Here is a 23,945-nt window from a genome sequence, read left to right as displayed (position 1 = left end):
AGAACTAAAGATGGTTCTTTAAATATTCTTCAAACCTGTATGTCCTTTTGTATATGTAGTGCACGCTAATCTTGTTTACTGCTTTTGTGTTGTTTAATGTCAGCATAAAACCAGACAATCCAACTGCTCATTCCAGTGAAATGCGGAACTTTTTCCAGTGACTGATAAAAAGATCTGAAATCTGATCACACTTGTATGGTTCAGTGCGCCAAACCGAAGTGTTTTAAAAGTTGCGAGTGACCCTTTTCCATCTGTCCAAACTGCACACATAAAGATCAACATATTGGGTAAATCAAATTTATGGACTATGTTTCTCTGCCAATATGATTTTCTCCTGTGAACAATAGCTCCACCTTGGAAGTAAAAATGGTCAACAAAAAGCGATTACAGCAACTCAAAGCTTCCTAATTCTCTAAGAAAGTGAAAAAACTGTTAAAACAATCAATTCTTTTGTGCTGAGTATGCCACAATGTGAAATAATAAGCTTTGTTGGGCCCTCTCATCATTATTGGTTACTGTGTACAGTTGAACCATTCATCTATTTTATATTCTGTATCACAAAAAAAAGTTTTGAAAGAGGGCTCTGAATACTATCTATACCTGCAATACATGACCTACATTTCATCATGTGTTGCTGCAAGAGACGACAACATACTGTCTATTTCACAGTCTGCCAACAGGTACAGATAGATTTTCAGTTGACTCAACTCCAGTGACACAACTTCCCCTTTCAGCACTTGTTTTTCTTTTTTTTGTTTTTCTTTTTTTTTTTTACAGAGTTGGCTGGTTGTCTGACAGGCTTTCCTCCAGTATGCAGGTGTTACACCAGTTGTGTTTTTTTTGTTTTTGGGTGGGGCATGATCAGTCCTGCTCGCAGAGGAGAAATAAACACAAGAGGAGCAGGATCCTACCTGATGCTACAGCTGCTGAAGGGGGAGGCCCTGCCTCTCCGCCGCTCTTTTGACTCATGACTTTTGGGTTCTGCTGAGTGGAGGAAGGCAACTGCAGCTCTCTGGGAAGAAGGTCATACGCTGATTCTGTTGGGACAGGAAGGGTGATGAGGTGACATACTGGAACAGGAACATGACATGACTTTTGTTGGTAAAATAAAAATCATGTGTCAGCTCAATGACCAATTTACTGTAAATTTAACTTTTCTGTTATTTGAGTCATGCTTTCCCCAGAAATACTGTTTCTCTGTTTAAACTTATTTGGTGTTGCTGTTGTAATCACAGTGTTACACATTGTTGTACAACAATTTCACATCACAACTGTAACTGCAATTGTAAGAACATACCCACGGTGCAACCTGGTTGGCAACAAATCTGATAAATGACAAGGAAATACCTACAATACAACACAATGCAATGTCTATGGGAACAATGCTTGATATTTCCAGCCTCATTCAGATGTGAAACGGGTTTACACATCTCTTACAAACTCTGCCACCGGCTGCTCGTGCTGTATGCAAAAAACATGCCACAGTGTTGCTCATCCTCTCCAAGATGGTGGCCTTCATTTAAAAAAAGTAGATAGAGGAAAAATTCATATGACATTGAATATGTGGTTGCTTATGATAATGATTTTGATCATGACTTTAAACTTCATTCAAAAATTCCATCTTTACTACTTAAAGCAACAATAACTAATCCTACCACAGGATAGTCGGGTTTAGCATTGCACTCAAAAAGGATCAAAATCAATGCAATACAACCAGAGATATCGTTTTTATTCCCCACATTCTTCTTGTTAAAACCTTGCAACTACATTACCCACAATTGGGGCTGCACAATTAATCAAAGCATTAAAAAAAATCTCAATATGGCCAAGTGCAATATGCAAATCGAAAGCGTTGTAATGTTTTGTTGAAGGTAAAATGTGTGATAAAACAGCATTATAATGAAGTACTGTAGTGCTGCGCCTGTTCTACAAATCAGGTTTAAGAAAACACATTTGTTTGGTACAGACCCCAAAATTTCTCATCATCATGATTTCAACAGTTTTTATTTTAGTGAAAATTCACTTTGTGATAGAAAAATGATCATTCCCACATACTTATGAATCGCAGTATCTGTCAAAATAACCACAATATGATGTTTTTATCATATCGTGCAGCCCTGCCCACAATGCAACTCAACCACCAACAGTTCTGTTGGAAATTCAGAGATCTGGTACGCTCGCTTCTTTATGACTACACACCCCCAGTTTTCAACCCCAACTGACACAAATTGACAAACAAAACAAGACATTTAAGGATACTTTTAGGATCAAGGGAAAATGTGATGAACATTTCCAATATTTTTTCACCTTTAAAACGATCAGCTGGTTAATCGTGAATGAAAATAATTACTTAAGGTGGAAAGCTATTATCCAAGCTACTTCTTCTCTTGGTGGATTATGGACGCCTTCACTCAAGACTGACCGTTTCATTAACGATAAAATTATAACTCAGGGCTCCGAATACATCACCAAACCAAATGGAAAAAAGCACAAGATGACAAGACTATTGAGGTAAAAGCAAAAGCTGTGGCATAGCAAATAAACAGCGGATCTCATTACAAACAGACAGGGTCGTACAAAGCCCTTTTCTCTCCTCTCTGTGCCTCCCTCAGGGCCAACAGGACATGGGGAGGGAATAGAGCCTTGGGTCAACAGCATGACAACACTTTTACTAGCAGCCTGATTCATCATCCAAATATTATGGTATGAACTTAGAGCGGCCATTACAGTCGCCTGACTCTCTTCTCTGCCAACTGCCAGCTTTAATTACTTGCAGCTGAGTCCCAGGGTTTGGTGTGTATATCAGATACTTAACCCTCCCATTGTTACCACTCGCTGTGTACAATAGACAAACCTGGGACATACTGAAACCAGCCCATGCCTCTTCATTCCCAAAGCCCTCCAGTCTCTTACAGCTCGCTTTAGAAGAGCAGGGAATGCTGGTTCCCAGAAAGGGAGCTTAAATCTGGACTCGGCAAACTCATATAACTCACACTGAACCACACATACACACAGGGTTCTAGTGTGGTTTTACTGGTTATTTGCTAAGTTCTCCAAACAAAATCACGGACACACATGCATGCACATGCACACAAACGCCCCCCCACCAACTCCACAAAAACACTTTCTTTGCCCCTGCATTTACACTTTAACTCTACAGTCTTCTTGGGGCTCACTGACTGACTGCACATGCAGCAACATGTGCTCTGAGTGAGCAACCCTTCCAGTAAACAGATTGCCAACCGCACAGACAGAAAATATGTACTCTTCTCTCAGAGCAGCGGTCTTGAATCACTGGCTGGCCTGTTCAAAGTGTTTCCACAGTCCCTTGACGTCTTTAAATACTGAAAAAAGTTCTTATTTTGCTGCACATTTGTTTCCTTGTAAGCAGACGGAGTGAAATTCTTTATTTACATGAGACAAAACACTGTCCCTTTCACGCAGGAGAAAATGTGAAAATTAAGAAGGTCAGTCTCGTTAGCTGGGAAATAAACTGACTCACGCACCACGTGATGTTTTGATTTTAACTTAAGACTGCAGTCATGTTGTGCAGACCACTGAGGAAAACCTTTCATTTTCTGCCTGTCTGTGATCATCATAATAACAGATTAAAGCCTGACCAAAAATGTCCACACTGACAGACATCATGCTCATGTGGTTAGTTTTGATCAGGTCTACTCATGCTATTAATACATTTTGTTAAATATCCACTCAACTGAAATTTGGCTACTCTCATTAACTGGTTCACAAATTTAGTTTCCACTCATGTTCAATGTAAACGCAAAGATAACTAACAAACCACATTCACGTCAGAAAGCCTACATAAAGTTAGATATATTTTTGGAATCAACAGTCAAATAGTATTGCTCTTTATACCCTCACCATATCTTGTGATATGTTTATATTGTAAGTAGTGCAGCCTAAAGGTGAAAAAAGAAAGCACTCACCATGTGAATGGCAGGACTTACACTCCCATTCATTTCCCTCACATTCCTGCTGCTTGCTCCTACTAGCCCTGGCACCTGGGGCGTGGCACTGGTTTTTTGGCTGAGTGACTGATTTAACTCCCCTTCTGTCCCCCTCCTCCACTCCACCTACCTCTCTCACTCTCTCTGTCTTGTTTACTGTGCTCCCAGACCCTTCTCTGTACTTCAACTTGCTCAACAGGTTAGTGGTATTGTCATGTGGAATCCTGTCAAGCAGACATTAAGCAACAGAATAACCTACTTATGTTGGAAAATACACACAAGGTAGACATTATATTATTGAACGTATTAGAATACTACTAAACAAAAAGTGATGGGTAAGATAAGATTAAGCTCACCTTGTAGGGAAGCAGGGAAGAACAAAAAACAGTGAAGGGGCTGGCACCTGCAGCAAACCATGTACAACAACCCTGAAATGTTTACAGCCAAGCCTACATGAAGGCTGCCAGGGACTCCATAGCAACACAGATCAGGGGACAAGTCTTTTGAGCCTTTGCTTCTCTCGTGAGATAATGTGGAGAAAATGAGAAAATAAAGCATCATTATCCAAACTCAAATGAAGAACTAGGCATTAACAGTGCAGGATGTAGGATAACGAACAACATTACAACATAGTGTGGGAAAACATCTGAATCATCTCTGTAAAATGTCACAACGTCTTATTGTCTTTTTGTACCACCCACTAGAAAAGAATAACAGTAATACCTCAAATAATACCTAAGTATACCTTTCATGCTTAATTAATGCATAGCTGATGCATGAGTCTACTTAATCTAATAAGTGTATGATATATCACAACTCTGGTTTAATATTAATAAATAATCAAGTCACAATTGTAATGATTAACTACTTAACACTTTATGGATAATGAAGTTATAAATTCATTCACCTTGAGGTCATACATTAATGTAGCTGGCAGAGGTTCAGCTATTAGTAGGCCTACTTTGGCCAAGAAGGATGCAAGATGAATTTAAGGGACCCTTATCATAAACGTTTGTTGATGTTCCATTTTCTCTCAGATACTGATATATCACAATATGTTGACTTTTAAATACAGAAACAACATTTCTGGTCTTGTGGTCAAATGATGCATTATATGACACAAACCTGAGCTTGTCTGACTTACTGAGCCGATCATTATATCTACATTACTAATGACTTTATTTTAGTGCAGTGTTCTTGTGTGTGCATGTTCCTGAAACCACCAATTGTCATCCTAAAAATGCCATCACATTGGATCAATATATTTCAATACTGAGGTTAATGTGGTTACATATACAGAATCAAGAGGTAGACTAACTCTTAGAAGCACCTCTAATATAACACACTCTAGTATAAAACAATCCAATCCAACAGCAACACAACTGCCTCAAAAATGACCAAAAAGTGGAAACAAAAGACTTTGAACAAAACCGTTTATAACCTCCACAAAGGCAGGGTTTATTGCTAGGTGTACATAATAAACTGGGAACTGAGTGTACATTTACATGCTAGACAAACTTGTCGAAGGAACATCCTTACTGTAAAAATGGTGTGACAATATGATGAAAGCATGAATGAAAGGTGAGGTTGGGAGAGCATACGTGCGATGAAGTAAAAACATCCAGTAGGCGTTACTTCTGTGGTCACATGGTATGGGATAGGCAGCATGCAAAAAAAAAAAAAGCCTGAACTCATGACAACAACTTGTAACATCAGACATAAACAATTGTCCATTGACATATGCCAATTGCAGGTAATGTAATGACATGTTAATTAATGCACGGCCTGCCTGCAATGCTGCCAATGCAACTCTTCCAGACCATTATCCCCAAATTTCCTCCCTTCATGTAGTGTTTCAAATGACCAAACACTGAGGAAACATTCAAGAAGAAACATTTGTAACTGGGTGCACCAGAGAGGGCATATTTAATGTTCATAAAAAAAAATTATATTTATGTAAACATTATTTATTTTGAGCCACATGAGTTGCTGTTTCATAAATGCATCATTCATTTCTTTTGCATGATTCAAACGTGAGTTGGGAACCTTTATCATCCTGTGTTAGCTGTTAAAAGTAATCCACATCTGTTTCACCATCATCATAGTCACGAGTTACGAGTCATATTCAAACCAGATTATCTGAGCATATTGGGTTTTATATCATTTTACTGTAGGTCAATAAAGATAATGAAGGCTGATGACAGAAAAGTTATAATTTAATGAATAAATACAGTAGAGCTCTATATACAGCGTACCGCATTTTTCTACAGCTTAATTGTTTGATCTACATTTAAATCAGCCCCAAGAGGAATACAGGTCACAAAACTTTCATTATGACTGCAGAGCCTGTCACTTAGTCCCGAATGATTGCACCATCAGACATGATGACTCAAACATGGTGAAAGAAAAGTCTTACAGTGGTAGTTATTGCATTCAGGAAGCATCATGACACCATCATTGTATTTGATAAAATGTTTAACTGATGAGGAAACAGACGAGAACTATCACTCTCGAGTAGAGAGGACACGTAAAATCACAGTTATTGTGCCTGTGTAATGTACCGCCTGTACCTGATGAATATTAGTTGTAGCTACAGTTATCACAACTGCACATTTTTTTTATTGTTTAACTGCAGCAGCAAGCAACCTCCAAAACAGGTCAGAAGATTAGGAGAACAATCTTTAACCAGACATTGAGAATGATCACAAGTGGATATCATGAGATAATCTTTAAAACAATTACGTTATCAGGTTTAAGTGACCATATGCCAATATTTCTACCTTGAGCATCTGTATTTGATATGGGTCTTAGTTGTATAGAAAGTCTGGTTCAAGCTACATGTCAATTCCAAGTAAAGAAACACCAAAGCAAAGAATGACTGTATTTGAAAAATATATTTTAAGTCAAAAACAAATGACAAATGTGGTGGTTTGGTGGTGTGGTGGAAATATTTTATATCAGCTACCCTTAAAAATGTGCTCATAAAAGATTGGTAGTGACACAGAGAAAATAGTTGATTCCACTTTGTCCAGAAACATTTACATTTAAAATGTTATCTATTACTCCCTGCAATCCCTATAACCTTTGAGTTCTTAAAGCTTTTTGAAAAAGTCTCACAGGTTTGTTTTTTTTAACACAGTCATCTGAAAAAGTGAAGGTCAGCTAGGCTTCCGATCAGCCTAAGTCAATTGTGTCACACCAGGCTCAGGGTTTGTGGCATGTAGCTCTTTCAGTGCAGCTAATCCTGAAGTGACCAGGAATGACTTGCTTTCAACAAACAACCACCACTATCCTGACTTTACAAAGCAGCCCACTGAGGCTCCTGTGTGGGCTAAAACCACCCAGCTACAAGTTGCTGCAGCTACAGCAGTGCAATGGAGTCAGTGTTGCTGTGTGTTATTAGGGAGTGACTAATAAAGTCAAATTCTGGCTCAAATAATGCTCTACAGCACATATACCTTTGGCTCTGTGTTTACCAGTGGACTTGAAAAGATGAAACAGGCACTGAGCTTAACATGAAAGCATGACTTCAGAAAGCAGTGGAATTCAAACTATTTACAGAGGACAACACACACATATGCGAGCTCACGAACATGCACACTCGCCAAAAAATGCCACGCTTACACACAGATACTGGAACGTGCTACACTTCTACACTTCAATACTTCAATGAAATCAGGCCTCAACAAACTGCCTGCTTTCTTCTGAATCAGAGATGACCCCAACCTCAAACACACAGATATGAACAACCTACAGTATAATAGAACTGTTCAATGAAGCGTTTGATGTGCCAACCCAGGGATTTCTGTCCAACTCACAGGAAAACCATGCTGAGGCAACAGGAAGAGCATTTGGCAACGACGCACGCATACACTACACAGTGTGACATCACCAAGCTGCCATGCTAACCGCATTTGAAAAGAATCTGGAATTTTATCATAACAAAACTGAATGTTTTGCTTTTCTGTCTGTACAGTATATATAATATTGAGCTACACTCAGCAGCCGGTTTGCTTAGCTTAGCACAAAGACTGGAGACTTAAGGGGAAACAGCTAGTTATGGCTCCGTCCAAATGTAACTTAATACACCAACCAGAACCTCTAAAACGTATTAATCAATCTGTTATTTTTGTCTTGTTTAATCCATACAAACCGAAGTGTAAAAACAACAATTTTACGGGTTATGTGACTTCTTGGCTCTGAGCAGTTGCCAGGCAACCAGTTGAGACTCCAGCCAAGGAAACAGTCTGGCACATTGTCGATTTACACTTTGGTTTTCGTACAGATAAAGACATATTAATTAGTGAGCTTTAGAGGTGCAGATTTTGTTACCTTTGGACAGAGCCACGCTAACAGTTTCCCCGTTTCCAATATTTGTGCTAAGCTAAGTGAGAGTTTCACTAATGTACAGACATGAGTGATATCTGTCTAGCCAGATAACATGGAATATAATAGGGTGAAAGATGCTAATGGCTATGGGAGCAAAAGAAAGAGTCCAGCATACATACACAGGGAATTGCGATGGCCTTGTGACTGTTCACAAAATAACTCATGAAATACGATCAAAATCTGTGAGCAGATGATCGAGAAACATGCTTAAAGTCTTCATTTGCACAGTGCAAACAATCACAGTAAACACTATTTGTGGCACAGAGGTCTACATTTGGAAACCTGGCTTGCGGACTGATTTCTGATGGAGGCTGTTGACTCAATTGATAAGAAAGTGGGAATAAACAGATAAAATGGCATGGGGTCAACATACACAGCATACACTGAAAAGGTCTGTTTGAGTCTTGAGGCACTCAGAATAGAACAGTACAGTGTAAGACCGTAGGACCAGAAACCTAACGCCAACATTTTGTAAAGCGAGAAGCCCTTTCAAAACAATCACAGCCTTGAACAAAAAAGCAGCAGGTCTGCTCAGGCCTAACAAAACCTGAACCTTCCCCTTTAAACCGTGTACACTGTACAATCTTTCTATTCTCGTTTCAAGTTTCATTTCTTCAAGACTTGCCATTTTACAGATTTATGACAATGCGTCCCTCAAGCTCACCTTCCAGAGCTAGACTGAGCCTATGCCTTCAGATATTATTATCATTATTATGGATATGATGATTAAGGATTTGGAATGTCTACCAATTAGTCAGGAAAAACCACAGCAGGCTACGAAAAGGTGATCAGCAAAAACCACAACCACAAAACTGTTCTGTTCTGTTTGTTAGACTGTTCCACTGAAAATAAAAACTTATTTTGGGGTCACCACAGGCGGATCTGAGTGAGATTGCTGTAACTGTCTGGTCAAGTATTTTTTATTGTTCAAAATACCAATTCTGCAATAAAAAAAGTCATTTCAAGAGCAGCTAGCCTATAAGGTGTGCAGCTTTATAAGCAGCCTTTTTTTTTCTTCACTTCTATGGATGTGCATGTCATCAAAGTAAAAATGTCTCCATGCATGATTTATGCTCTGTACCACATGCTAACAGGATTTATGTCAGATTAAATGCTGAGTAAATAAAATCAAGGAGAAGCATGAAAAGGAAAAAAATTCAAATTTCTATTCGAGCAGGTTATGGCTTGCTGAGATGATGAGAGATGAACATTGCAATTTCTGCTGATGACGTCTTATTTAACTCATCAAAAAGAAACGTCCTCTTTGCCAAACTCTGATACATGAAGGAGTGGCAACAGGGAGGCAGAGCATGGCTACCAGTACTAACACAATATAATGCTATTAATACTAATACTAATACAATGAAAAATGAAAAACTCATTAATAATTAAAATACACAATAACAAGTTACAGCTCATGACTTTAAAGAATGCAAGAAAGGGATATAAGTAACATTGGCAACCAAAATGGAAAAAACAGGGACATAAGTGACAATTATCTACATAAATGTACAGTATGTAAAGCTAGAGGCCTAGTTCACCTTGACTTGCCTTGACTTGTCCCCAGGCAAGAGACTGTGCATGGGGGCTAGAAGCAAATGTGACCTTTGTTAACTCAAACCCAATGTTAAAAGGACTTTAATGCAGTCGGGAGTTACAGACCTCCAGCAGCTACTGAATATTTTAAAGGTTTCATAAAAAATATGCAGTTAGTGACCTTGTAACCAGCTTCCATGCTCTAGTGAGGTTTTTATGAAGGGATTTTGACAGAGTTTAACTTGAGAAACCAACTTTTAATCAACTTTCAGGATTAATTCTCATAAAACATATATACATAGATTATATAGTTCATTATATCATAATACTCTTCTTGCACTCGTAACACTGTTGTTTTATCCAACAGATTTGGTTTCAAAACTCAATGCAATTCTGTGAATTACATGAAACAATGAGGGTATTCAGTATTAATAAAGTAGAACGAACCACTGGCGAAAAAGAGAACTGGGCTAAGTTCAAAAAGTTTGTACACCCAAACCAACCTGATTCTTTTCCTTTTATTCAGACTTCAATGTCAAAATTCAGCACAGGGGAAAATGCACGGATATTTCTGCCTTCTTCAGTGTGCAATAGTCCTTCAGTCTCATTGTTGAGTCCTTTCAACTTTTCATCTTTTAATCAGCTTATTATCAACCGGAGCGGCTGCCTGTAGTGTTAGCGTCCTCAAAACTTCCTCACACCTTTTGTACTTTTTATTTATATAGAACTGGCATAGGAAGGTTCTGCACTGTGATTCTGATGACATATGTTTTGGAAAAATTGGACAAGTCAAGTGAAAGTTGATGCAGTCTATGTGTATGTGTTGCTTTCAGCCGTTTATCTTCCTTGATCCTGGGTCAGACGTGGGCAGGGGCAGTCTGCCACAGTGTATTTTTTATGGGATGCCAAAGACAGATATTTATATATTTAACATTAACAACAAACATAACAAATACAAATTATGTTGGTTGATGCTGCTACCTCAGTGGAAGATGAGTATCAAGAGATTCTACTGTATAGACAGTTGGTTAGTGCCCCCCTCAATGCCATCTTACTTTTTCTGAACAATACAGTACCATTTTGATAATGGGAGATCACCTTACAAGTCAACAAACAAAAGACACCGGTGCTATTTCTGCCTTTAAGCTGACAGAATTCCTCCACTACAACAATCTGTCATCCGCTCTCCTGGTCTCGGCCCTACCAGGCATCTTTCCTAACCCTTTACCGTCACTTCAATAATGACAGCGAGAAAGAATACCAACAATGACAGGATGCAGGGGGAAATCAGCCAATCCGGTGCCTCTATTCATTCAACGCTGCCAGTCTGCCAAGGAAGCAGCAGATGACTCAGAAAAAAGAAATGAAAACACAGGATATTGAGATACCACAAATGTTGGGCTGTAGGATGGATTGTTTGACTACAGCATTTGTAAAGGTTATGAAATACCTCTCTGTATGTGCCTCTAGGAGAACTTGTCATGTGACTGTAGACAGTGTAATAGGTGGATGGACAAATGCGAAGTGCCTTAAACCTGAACGCTTTCTAATGGCCAGCAGGGGCGGCTCCACTGCTGGTTAAGTTAAAGGAGTGCGGTACTCAAGTACTCACTTGATTTATTACCTCAGTAAACATTTCCATAGTTGGTTTATGGTCTCAATTAGTGGTTGACCAATATGGGTTTTTCAATGGTCGATATTTAGAGACTGGGGCGGCCGATAGCTATTATATAATGCCGATGTCAAAACAAAGAAAAGTCCATTATTTCATGCACCTTATAATCTAATATAGATGATTATCTTAGCCAGTAATGTGTTGTTTAGATGGAATTAAAGGGAAAGAGGGGTACAATATGTACAGTGACTGTAACTACATATTATAATATATATTTATACAACACTAGCCAGTAACAGCTCTAGATTAAATTTGCCTTCATTTAGGAGAAACGTGTTAACATTTAGAAAAGACGATGGTGACTGCGGAAATTTAGGCTAACCAGGTACCAAGTTCTCAGATGTGAGAATTTAATGCTTTACTTTGTCTTGCGTAATAGTAAATAGAATATCTTTATGTTTTGGAGTGATTTTCAGACAAAATTAGTTGCAAGTCCTCCAAATTAAACAAAAAATACATTGTTTGTCCGTGTCCTCTAGAACGACACATAGTCGTTCAAGTGTATTCTGATCTGCCCCCCCTGTCAGCGGCTTCCAAAGCCTTTACAAAAGAAATCTTTTTTTTAGATGTGATGTTATGAGGTTTGGGTTAAAATAACTACTCCATTAAGGGTAGGGTACCTTCGACGGCATGGTAACAATAATGTCATTAGGGTTAGCCACGTTTCATTGTTGGTTAGGATTGGGAAATTAACAGCAGTCTCCTGTATCAAAGTCTGATATTTTGTTGACTCATCCATTTGTCGAATGCATCACTGCCAACTGTAAATTCAATGCAGAATCACTTTAGGGTGCTGTTGAAAAATTACAACTTAGTAGGATGATACATGAGCTAGTTACAGCTGGACATTAACAGCATAACTTACATTACGAACATGACGCAGTAGATTTGTAAGGTCTGCCAGTAGACTGAATATAGGGCAACTGCTGGAAGGAAGGGGAGAGTCGAGAGTACGGCTGTTAAAGGTCAACCAATTTTAATTTTAAGCTTACTTTAGTATATTACACCCAAACAATACAAAACCACAATATGCAGTCTTCAAAAAGACCAAAGGGTTGAGGCAACACCTCTCTGGCACAGTCTCAACAAAAACTGAATATGATAAGCTTCACAAAGGGAGGGTTTATTGTAAGGCTGCTATATTGGATTACATGAAGCTGGTGTTCTGGTTTCTGGTCTTTCAGTATTCATTAAAAGCACCATGCAGTAAGAATAAAGATTTGCTTCGGATGTAAATTAAGTAGTCTATGAAAAAACATGCTATTTGACTTTATTGTGAACTGATCTCATTATTTAAACGCATTTTGACACCAAATCGTTTTATTCATTAGATTATTTACATTACAGTGTTTCCTGTTTAGGGCAGGAAAGCCGATGGGACCTCACACATGTACTTAGGCTTTGGTATAGGAAAAAATTGTAATTTTCCAATAAAGAATGACAATAAATGACAGTACAATAGGTCCCAATTTACGTGCCACCTTTTCCTTCATTTCAGCCAAGAAATACCCTGGCAGCGTGTAACATGGTGTGTACAGCCGAGTTATGAGCTCCTGACACCTTAACTGCTGCTTCTCATCTGCCAATGGAAAGACTCCTGCTAGCCAAGATTCACCACTCTTAATATTTAATGTCTTAGTTCAGAATCATCTTGCTCTGGAGAGAAACACAAGGGGTGGATGTTAGATCTCACAGGTGCTTTGGGCTTTTCACAGAAGAGCGTTAGAAATCCTCCACAAGATGATTGGAAGCAAAAGCATTAGGTATCATGGCATCCTGCACTCCTCCTTCAGACTACAAAGAGACTGTGTCAACATTAAACCAGCTAAATCTGTAAATGCACATTTTCTTCTCCATTTTGGCCTGTGAGGAAAACATCACCTACAGATTAATAAATAGAAATCCTATATGCTGGACTACAAATCAATCCATATGCCGGAGACACTACAGTAGAAACACTGAAACACTTAAAGGGAGAAGCAGAAATCCAGCTTGACAAACAGAAATAAAATAAACAGTAAAAGTGCTGCCTCAAGATAAATTGCATCTTGTTACACTTTGTACACCACTGTAGTTTTTCTAAGTGATACCCTGCTCCACAGCAACATTATCAGAAAATAAACTCCATTCAACGGCTGATATGCGTTTGCTTCAGGGTAAGCAAAGATCTGCTTACATTTCATGAACACAACTGACCTGTTAACCTGAAGTAGGACACAAAGGTCTGCTACACACGTCACAAAAGAACTGGAAAACTGGAAAACTAGGCAACAAACCTGTTTTATGTATTTGTTGATCCTGACTTCGGATCATAAAATCTATAAAAAGGTGCACTACATGGTGCATGCGGTATTGTGTACGTAAACAAAACTGTCATGCTGCAAGTCAAAATATGTCTTTCATGATCCAAAGATGTCACACTAATATCACCAAAACAACAGTACAAGTGTCACTAAAATAAATCAAGAATACCAAATGACATTTATAGTGTTGTACAGTATATTTTCTTTGATATTTTAGTACTAATTTTCATATATTTTTTGTAATTATGTTATTATATTATATTAGATTCTATGAATATAATTTGGGATATTTTTATAATTTTTGTTGGATTTTTTACACATATAATTTAGGGTGTTTTACCAACTTTTGTCAGACTTTCTTTTCATCGGATTTCATCAGATCTAAAAATTACTGACATTAGCTTTTTGTGTGCAGAATAAAATATGTATTGAGTGTAAAAATAGTAAAAGCACAAATGGGCAGCTAAGGACTAACAAATTATATCAGAAGTCACTTTTAAAACACTATTGAGAAAAAAAAAACACATAAAATGAACACTTCAGGATCAGATTCAGGTGCAACAGGTTAAACCACTCATACATTGATTTACCGTGGCCAAAACAAGTCACAAGTGTGCAGTAAATACCAGAGGAGGTGATATTTTGACCTGGGCCTGATTAGTCTTTTTACTGAGGTTTGGTTAGTGTTAATGATTAATCGAAGAGATTTAGAAGAAGGTAAGGAGGTGTGAGTAATTTGCATCATTACATTTATTTTGGTCAAGATACACACACACAATGAATCTATCTGAACACACTGAATAAAAGAGAAATGTATGTCTAGTATCATTATTCCCATTTGGCTCAGTAATAAGATGTTTTAGGGGCTATAATATGCGTCTCTTCCTCTGCCGGGGCTTACCGAAGGGGAAGCAGGAGCAAGAGAGTTTGAATGAAACACATTGCCAACACAACACTGAGGCACTGTGGACCTGATGGTCCTGATGACAAACTTCAGAAAACCCAAGTTCAGCATTTATACATGACCGAGGAGCCCGGGAGCCAGAACCAAAGTCCCCTGGTGGACAATGGCTTTGATCGTTTGTGTATTAATGTCGAACTGTCACTGTATGGGGGTCACGGTCTAGTGCATGTACACTACAAGGTATGTAGATTGATGCACATTATGTGCAACCAAGGTTTACAAGCTCAAGTTCAGACCCACATCTGTCCTTAAAACCATTTGTTTGAGAACAATTCGGGTTCCTGGTCAGCTGCAACCAGGACATTGTGTTGGTGTGGGTCCACCGTTGTATGGTATTCAAATGTAAACACGACATAATTATGCTAGTGCACATTTACCAACAGCATTACCCAGATGCAAAGAAACGTATCCTTGGGCATTTTTCCAACTCGCACTGAAATGTAACTCTTAAACTAGAATATGAACCAAACCGTGATCAAGGACTCCACAATAACTGAAGTACTATTGCAGTATCTAGATTCAAAGTAGTATATTCTTTTCATTTATGAGGCTCATATTGGTGTCTCATCCTGGGTTGGCTGGTTGAGCATTCATTATGCAAATGGAATCATCATGACATGGGAAAAATCTTCACAATATGCATTCAAAAATGGAAATTGAAATAAATAAAGAAACCAATACAATGTCAAGAATGGTCTTATGGTTGCTTCCTTTGTGCCACCTGGCAAATAACCGAGCAAACTAAACTGACTAAAGTCTGAAGTATGCGGAACAGGTTGGGGTTGATGTTAAAAAGATAAAGACAGCGTGAAGAATGCTCTAGATGTCTTCAAAATACTAAATACCTACTACCAATACCAAACTACCTTGTGACATTTACAATGAAACAATGAACTTCACAAGACTGCTGAGTCATGAGTTAATTATATCAACAGTCCAACTATTGATCTTTATGGTAGAAAAGACACTAGCCTAATACAACAGCACATTTATGAACTCCATATACTCTTTTCCTTATTTTTAAGATGTTTTCCCTCTAAGGTATTTTGTCTTTCATCATCAGATTTCAACAAGCTTTCAAGGCAATCAAGTATTTTTAAGCGCATGCCGCTAAGTTTGCTTAACACAGCAGAGTCAATATTAATAGAGTGCTATTTAAGCCCAGGTTTACACACAGAGCAGCCAGAGAGTTAATGATTGACCAGGCTTTGGTGGGTGTCAATATGAAAAAAACAAAACTATGTTGAGATCTGTGGTCTTACAATTGTTAACCAGGGTTTGACAGAACTTATGGGAAAGCCATAACGTTCCTTCCTTCGTTCCAATGAAACTGATGGGAAGACATTTTATGATGTCCATTAACAGTCTTTTACCATCCACAAGAGGTAGTATGACTAGCATTCCTATCCTGAGTGCCATTGTTACAGTGAGTGGTTTTTCCGTGGTATTCCCTGGACTACTTGCATGCTAAAAATATGTATCCCACATTGTGGTTTAGCTGTCCAATGTAGCTTCATGAAAAAACAACCCAATAAAACGCAGAACTTATGGAACTACAATCTACTTCATGTTATGACCATAATGTAGAACAACTCCTTTTGAACTGTGTGTGGGGTATTTTTCTTTGCAACCAAAAGGGCAATCCTACAAACATTGGCAGGTGGGGGTGGAGTTGGCCTTGTCGGCGAGATGCAAGACTAACTTAACTTTACCTCTCACACACAGTCGTGTCAACTATGCTGACACAAACACACAATAGTGTGATTGGTAAGCAAACAAGCTAGGCTAAAGAACAAGTTACAATTGGTCTGGACCTCAAAGGAATTTCAGATTTATATGGTGCACAAGAAATTATAAGAGTCTACATATAGCAGGTTTTCTGATGAGTCAAAGTTTTAAGAATAAAACTGATCTTAAAAAAAGGAATAGCATTTTCTCATCTCCAATCAGTTGATTAAAAAATGTATTATTTGTTTTACAGTAGCCCAGAACGGACAAACCAAACACTTGCTGTTTTTTGTGGCCACTGTCTCATACACACTTGCAGTCGCCAGTGGCGTTCAGTTTGTTGCAATCTGCAACTTCACCACTAGTAAATCCTACACACTGGTCCTTTAATGGAAGTATATTCAGGGCTGTCCTCAACATGAGACGACCCTCTTTAAAATGAACTGCAGTATAGAGCGTCCTGTTGTCAACTGGGAATTTATTTCAGCCATTATCCATGTTTTGATTCAAATGTATCGCAAATTTGAAATTAAGTTTGAGTCAATCAAAAAAAGAAGCAGCAGGTGGCGCCAACTGTCCAGTCGTAAAACCGCCAACCAAGAGGACGGCGTAAGTAAAAGAACACCGGTCAACGGTGAAAAACAACGCAGAAAACACTTTGGAAATATGACATTTCCATCTATTTCATGAATACATGTGAGGAAGGTTGCAACAGATCTGTGTGGAGAGATCATGGATATATATCACAGAGCTACGAGGGCGACCAGGAGACTGTCAAAGCGGAAACAGATGGGTGATCATTTTTAAAATTACAAATATTGATATCGTCTTCAAAACTCAATTGTCTTGCTTTGGACACATGATGGATGCACTGACTACCAAGCCAGACATTTTCAGCTAAATATATATATTTTTTTTGGGGGGGGGTTAACTTTTTCTTTCACTTTTCCTACTGCTGGAATGAGGCAAATGAACATATTTCCATATACGTGTCTGAGCAGAAATCATTGGATAAACAATGGATAAACTCTTAAACTTGACTACCTTTACTGTGTGACTAAACATGCTACAGTACAAATAATCCTTTTTTCCTTCTCCAGACTTACACCTGCTCTCATGAGTGCAGTTATTCTACCTGAGGGCTGCCCAGGGCTCCCATACTAATGATGACAGAGTCCATGTTTATGGGGCCCACCAGCGCCACACTCAGGGGCAGTGTTAGTGCATGTGTGGTGCCTCAGGGGGGCCGGTGTGGGTGGGTTGGGGGGCACTGATGGCCTATTCAAACAACCCACAGAAAATAGAAAACACTGCTTTTCAGCTGGCAGGGGGAAAGTAAACTGGTCTGACCGGTGTGCATGCAGCTGCTGAGGGCTTCAGTTTGAAAAACAGAAATAAAAGAAACTACTTCACCTCGCTCCAGGAAACATAAACCAGCGTCTTTTACCAGAATAAAAGCTGAGGGACACCGTGGGCGTGTAGGTACAAAAACTTGACTCCACGCTATTATCAGCAAGGCATGTGACAGGAGGCAGTTTATAGATGAATGACACTGAAGGGGGGCTGAACGCCACCACATGAACACTTACGACCAAACACAGGTAGGTGGATAAGTTACACACACATTTCACAAACTTACAACAACAGAGTGGGAACTTAAACAGGTGCGACAAACAGATTAAATATATATACATATACACATATATATACATATACATATATATATATATGTGTGTGTGTGTGTGTGTGTGTGTATATATAGAAGCTGTAATTACCTTTTGAGTACAAGGATCTGGGAGAATTCAGGTCGAGGTCCCCGCTGAAAAGGGAGATAAAGTCAGAGGGCATCGCAATCCCTCAGACTGGGAAACCGGACACCCTCACTCAGATGCAGCGTTACGTCGCTGGACGATATTATTTTCTCTCTGACTGTCAGAAAAAAAACTTAAAACTTGTGTTCAGACAACTTTAGCTACTTAAGTTGACCCTGTCCTTAGAGCTGGTTAACCGTCTCCGCCGTCACTTGCCTGCTGAGTCCCCCCCTCGGTCCGCCTCCACGACTCATGTTGTTGTCAGCAGACGACCAGAGCTGTGAGCCACGCCCACACAGAAGGACGTAATACGTACACATTACGTCGGGATTATTCATTATGAGTAATATGTTGAGTAGATTTATTTTATTTTATTTTATTTATTTTTTCTTCTAAGTCATTGTACTTTTTTTTTTTTTTTACATGAGTGTGTTTTTTTTTTTTTTTTACTGTTATTGGTTTATATTAAATTTATATATTTTTTATTCTTGCTCAATAGTGCACCATATGTTTAACTGCATGAAGGTGTTTATATGTTTGTGGAAACTGTTTAAAAAGGGGAAAAATATATGATTATGAGATCATTTGTAAATTTGAATGATGATTTACATGGTTTCCTATATTTATATCTACTGTAAATATATGTATCTCTGTGGTACTATGGTCTCATACCTCTGTATTATTAAATACCAGGATATACTGTAACATATTTCTGTGCTTTGTATTACTGTGACACTATTATTCTACAGTGTTTTTGTCTCCATCTCTTGCATCTGTCGTTTTATGTGTCATCTTTTCATGTTTTGTGGAGCACATTGTATTGAATCTTTTTGTTTGAAATGTTTTATATTAATAAAGTTTTATTATGATTATTATTATTACAGTGTATATTTAGTGCATTTCTAGTCTGTCTTGTTTTTTTCTAGTTATAGTTATAGTTATTAATCAATCAATCAATCAATCAATAGATCTATACCATAACATTTTTTAAAACAAACCAAACAAAAAATTCATTACATTAAAATGCACCTGAAATAGAAATGACTATTATTTAAATTCAGACTAAGAACCTGCTACACATTGTTGTGCCTTAATTAAATGCGAAAGGTTAAAGCTCAGCCTTGTTGAGCCACAGTAGGCCAACAGCACCTCACTAAGAACCAAGCAGTGTATTCGCTCTTTGTCCTGTGTGAGCCGACCCATCCCTACTGCTGTGCAGCAGGCATTTATTGTCATTTCACCTTTACATTTAGTGATTAATATCTCTTTCTGTTGCAGATTATTTACCTCCATATCATGAATGTAAACACAAAACCTGCCACCTACAAAGTTACACCGGTAGTAAAAAACAAAAACAAGATCAACAACAATGGTAAATTCTTTTAAGATATTCATAACTGAAACATCCACTCCTTCCCAATGTGGTGGAGGTTAATGAAATCACTGATGTGATGCTACAATTGTAGAAAACTACTTTTAAAACTTTAAGTTCAATTAAAATATATTTTTTTGTGCTTTGCTTATCACAAATGAGTTGTTCTAATAACTTTCAATGTATTGGGGTGGCAGCAGAAGTCCCAGTGATTATACATGGCAAAAATCTGATGATGCTGACATACTTGATTAATTTTACTGTCCATTCACAGGTAAATTGCCAAAATGGTAAAAATGCATTTAAATGTACTTGGCAATATAGATATCAAGTGCGTACTAATGTTTATGATTCACAGATCTCCAGATCATATTACATATTACTATTTATTTTGACTACATACATGAAGTAAAATGATATCTTGTTGAATCTGATAACATCCAGACAAAGCATCTGCTAAACTGTATGATATTTGAGGTATCTAAGACATATTATGTCTTAGATACCTCAACTTAAAAATCTCAAATCTGTACTCGTCTAATACTATTGCAATATAATTGGTTAATGCGTATACATATATGTAACACCAGTAAAATTACAACAATATAACAATATACCAGACACATGTACTACCTGTAACAAATATAAAGGAACCCTTTATCATTGTATTTGGGAATGTGGTAAAATAATGGATTTTTGGAAAGATTTTGAACTTGAAATTGACTGAATGTGTTTGAGGAAATGTGGAAACCCTTTATTTCATTCCTCAGAAGTGCAAGTGTTAGAGGTATCCTAACATCAGGAAACCTTATACTTTCTTAAAAGGGATACATGTCTCCATTACCTCTGAGACAAGAATGGCAATGAGAGTACTAGAGTGTACACATATTTTTTTAATGTTGTATAATTGTATAATAATTTTCATACTGCTACTTTGTTTTGTTTCCTTAGACATTATGGTCAGTCCTGTTTTTGTTCAACAGTGTTTACAAAAAAAAATCATACTTCGGGGAAGTGATCACAAAACCCTGGACTTGTTTCATAATAATAAACAATTATCACAGAAATGGAATATTATTTGGCTACTTCTTCATGCTTACTGATACACCTAACTATTTATGTTTCTGAGCCGAATCAGATTAGTCAGACTGATGCAAAAACAATATTTCACCAGTATCCATGAATAATGATTTTATTGAATAAAAACATTTTGGACAAGAGGTCAAGTAAACACAGATGTTTAATTTATTTACTTAGCAAAACATACTGCAGCCTAAATGAGCATCAGTGCATAGCATGAGGATTATCCTCAGATAAGATTTTAGCTTCTCCCACAATAGTGACAGATCTGCAACAGTAAAGAAAAATGCTAATAATTTACAGACTAGCAAGGGCTTAATATTCAGTCACAAAGTAACAACATGTTGGGTTGAATAAATAAGGCAAGCTAGGGCAAGCAAAAACTGAAGCAAAGCATTCTGTGGGAACATTTCAACCCTCACAAATTGCCAGAAGAAATCATTGAGAGTCCATTATTTGAAGCAGATGAAACAACTGGCCTCTCAGTCAGGCAGTTGCCCCCCTGTTTCTTACATTTGAGTCCAAACAAACTGCAGAGTTTCATCAGCATCATGTCCACAATCTCATCCTCTTCTGAAGGCTGTATGAAAGGAAGTATCATGTCATGAGAGGCTGTTTCTGTAATGGTAACATCTCACTTCTTCTAACAACACGTGTACAATAAGACATTTCACACTCAGCATGGGTAAGTTACCTTGTGATGTATCTGCTCTTGACTGAATGCCACCAGAATGACAGAGATGAAGAGGTTCAGCACCACAAAGGTCATGAACACAATGCATGAGCCGATGAGGAAAGCACCAAGCACTGGATTGTAATTCAGAACCTGAGGGATCAGGAGAAGGACATACACTGAAGAAGGGTCAGCTGTAATAATCTGCTGTGGTACAGTTATATCAGTCTCAGACTAACCTCTTCGTAGTTAAAAATGCCAAGCTGCAGGCTGATCATGGTCTGTGCAGCATCCAGCAGAGTGCGATAGGAGTATAGCTTCCACCCATACATCAGGTTAGACTGAAACGTGGAAAGTTTATATCTGTGTTAATAACCATCTCTTTAGTTAGTTCTGTTTAAAAAAATATAGCATATCAAGTGTGGGAAACTGCTCACAGCAATGGAGTAAGCCAGAAACATGATGGTCATGACCACCAGGAAGCCTGAAATATCAGTCCAGGCTCGCTGCAGCGTGGCTGTGATCATGTGCAGCTTTGGGTTCAGTCTCAGCAGGTGCCACAATTTGACTGTAGCCAAAAGCACCAGGAAGGCAATCAGATACCCCAGCACTGCATCAGCCTTGGCCGTCTCATGGAAACTTGCATATCTGGAGACAGAGCAAGATAGGACATAGCCTTGTTTTACCAATCTATTGAAAAATGTTTTAAATAAACTTTGGAAATTATAGTTGACTTATAATCTTTTTCTATTCATTGATTTGATGATTTGATTTTAATAACAGATTCACTGTGTAAATATTCATTTCCAAAGGCCATCTCACACTTCAACTTCTCTGAGGTTGCATTCTATAAAAATAAAACATTGAAAATAAAAAAGCAAAATTCATATAGAAGAATGAAACTTGTAATAACTTTAAGATCCTTGAATATATACTACTATTGAACGTATGTTTTTTCTTAGTTGCTTACTGGTCTTTGTTGTCCTGGTAGTACTCAATGTCCCGCTTTCCCAGTAAAGTCCTCTTGATAAAGACAGACAGCGCGCTCCAGCTGAGAATGATGATCGCCAGCTCGAGCAGGTTCCACTTACTCTTGAAATAAGCCCACCTCTGCTGCTTCATCAGCTTTCCCTGTCAGGAAGAGAGTCTGTGTGACAAACTTAATTATTATTACTAGTAATGGTAGTAGATTCAATAACGATTTCATACCTGGACAAACATGTAATAGATGATGAAGAGGAAGTAGATGGCTTCAGAGGCCATGACGAAGAGGTGAAGCCCACCAGTCGACTGGTAAAGACGCACACTCTGAAGCTCACTGCGGAACTGGAAAGCTCCTGTGAGAAGCGAAAGTGACATACAACATGATTCTTATGACATTTAAAGTTTCTGTGCAGCTCTCACACAGAAGCTGAACATGCGCTATCTACCGATGGCTGTGGTCTCCAGCATGAGTGTGACAATGCAGAAGAGGTTGACGTTGGCATTGTACACAGTGAACTCCACAAAGACCGCTTGGGTGTACACATCAAACCAGGTGTTGTCATAAAGGTACTGAAGGGATCTACAAAGAGAAAACGTGGTTAAATAATTTTATAAATGTTACACCTTAAAACTAAATTCTCATTGATTATTACAATCTTTGATGATTTATCTTCTGTCAGTCAACTATGTCTGTCATTGTTTTGAGTTACTTTCAGTTAATTTAATGTATTATAATGCCTACCTGCTTGAATTTTGTATATCTGGTCCCAGGTCTACCACAAAACCTCCTCCTCTGTAGAGCATCACACTGCCCCAGATGGGGTAGGCCCTCAGTTTACCCTGGGACTGGTACGTCCATGGGCTGGGAAGGTTCAGTGAGGCGTTATCAGTCAAAAAGTGGCTCCAGGCTGGACTGTAGGAGCCCATGTCCTCCAACTCCCATGAATACGGAGCGTGGCACTCCTGCTCATACTGCTGCATGGAAGGAGCCACGTGGCAGGAGTTTTTATGCACCCTCACCTGGCGAAGACGAGCGTTCCCCACCAGTTTGGAGTTTCCATCTGTGATGAATCCTGTAATAGATTTTTAGGTAACAGGAACAAACACATCTTATTTCATCGTCTGTGAAACCACTTTTTGCAGATAGAACGGTTAATCATATTGGATTGTATTATTGGTCACAATTAATTAAGCTTTTCACACTTTTTACACATTGTAAAGTGAGAGCCTATAATAGTTACGTACAGTACTACTTTAAGAGTAAAAAGACCCATAGGGGTGATAGGAGAACACTTTAATATGTAGTCCAACATGTAAATGTGAAATCCTTTTATATATTTTCATCATCATAACTCTTAATATTTCATTGTCAGACCCAATTTGTAGTAATTTTGGATTTATTGTTGGTTCTAATTTACTTGGAGAAAATTTGGGTAAACAGCTATATTCAACTACAATGAGC

The 23,945-nt window shown here is 38.2% G+C and overlaps 2 protein-coding genes across 2 annotated transcripts in view; both read right to left on the bottom strand.

Annotated features, from left to right (window-relative positions):
• Positions 1 to 18,652, bottom strand: part of nfat5b (nuclear factor of activated T cells 5b) — a 30,603-nt gene extending 11,951 nt beyond the window's left edge. The window contains exons 1-2 of the mRNA XM_035652044.1: positions 18,339 to 18,652; positions 912 to 1,037 (exon numbers count right to left, since the gene is read on the bottom strand). Of these exons, the coding sequence (XP_035507937.1) occupies positions 912 to 1,037; positions 18,339 to 18,411 (199 nt within the window). The 5' untranslated portion in view covers positions 18,412 to 18,652. The remainder of the gene's footprint in view (positions 1 to 911; positions 1,038 to 18,338) is intronic.
• Positions 18,653 to 20,928: 2,276 nt separating this feature from the next.
• Positions 20,929 to 23,945, bottom strand: part of pkd1l2a (polycystic kidney disease 1 like 2a) — a 16,765-nt gene continuing 13,748 nt past the window's right edge. The window contains 8 exon segments of the mRNA XM_035652043.1: positions 20,929 to 21,406; positions 21,521 to 21,652; positions 21,739 to 21,840; positions 21,937 to 22,147; positions 22,470 to 22,630; positions 22,709 to 22,836; positions 22,930 to 23,063; positions 23,226 to 23,556. Coding sequence (XP_035507936.1) covers positions 21,245 to 21,406; positions 21,521 to 21,652; positions 21,739 to 21,840; positions 21,937 to 22,147; positions 22,470 to 22,630; positions 22,709 to 22,836; positions 22,930 to 23,063; positions 23,226 to 23,556 — 1,361 coding nt within the window. The 3' untranslated portion in view covers positions 20,929 to 21,244.

This window comes from Morone saxatilis, unplaced genomic scaffold (genome assembly GCF_004916995.1).
Source record: "Morone saxatilis isolate NCDOM2014 unplaced genomic scaffold, NCSU_SB_2.0 Contig11, whole genome shotgun sequence".
In the NCBI taxonomy this organism is placed as follows: domain Eukaryota; kingdom Metazoa; phylum Chordata; class Actinopteri; family Moronidae; genus Morone; species Morone saxatilis.
This window is presented reverse-complemented; position numbering and strand designations above follow the sequence as displayed.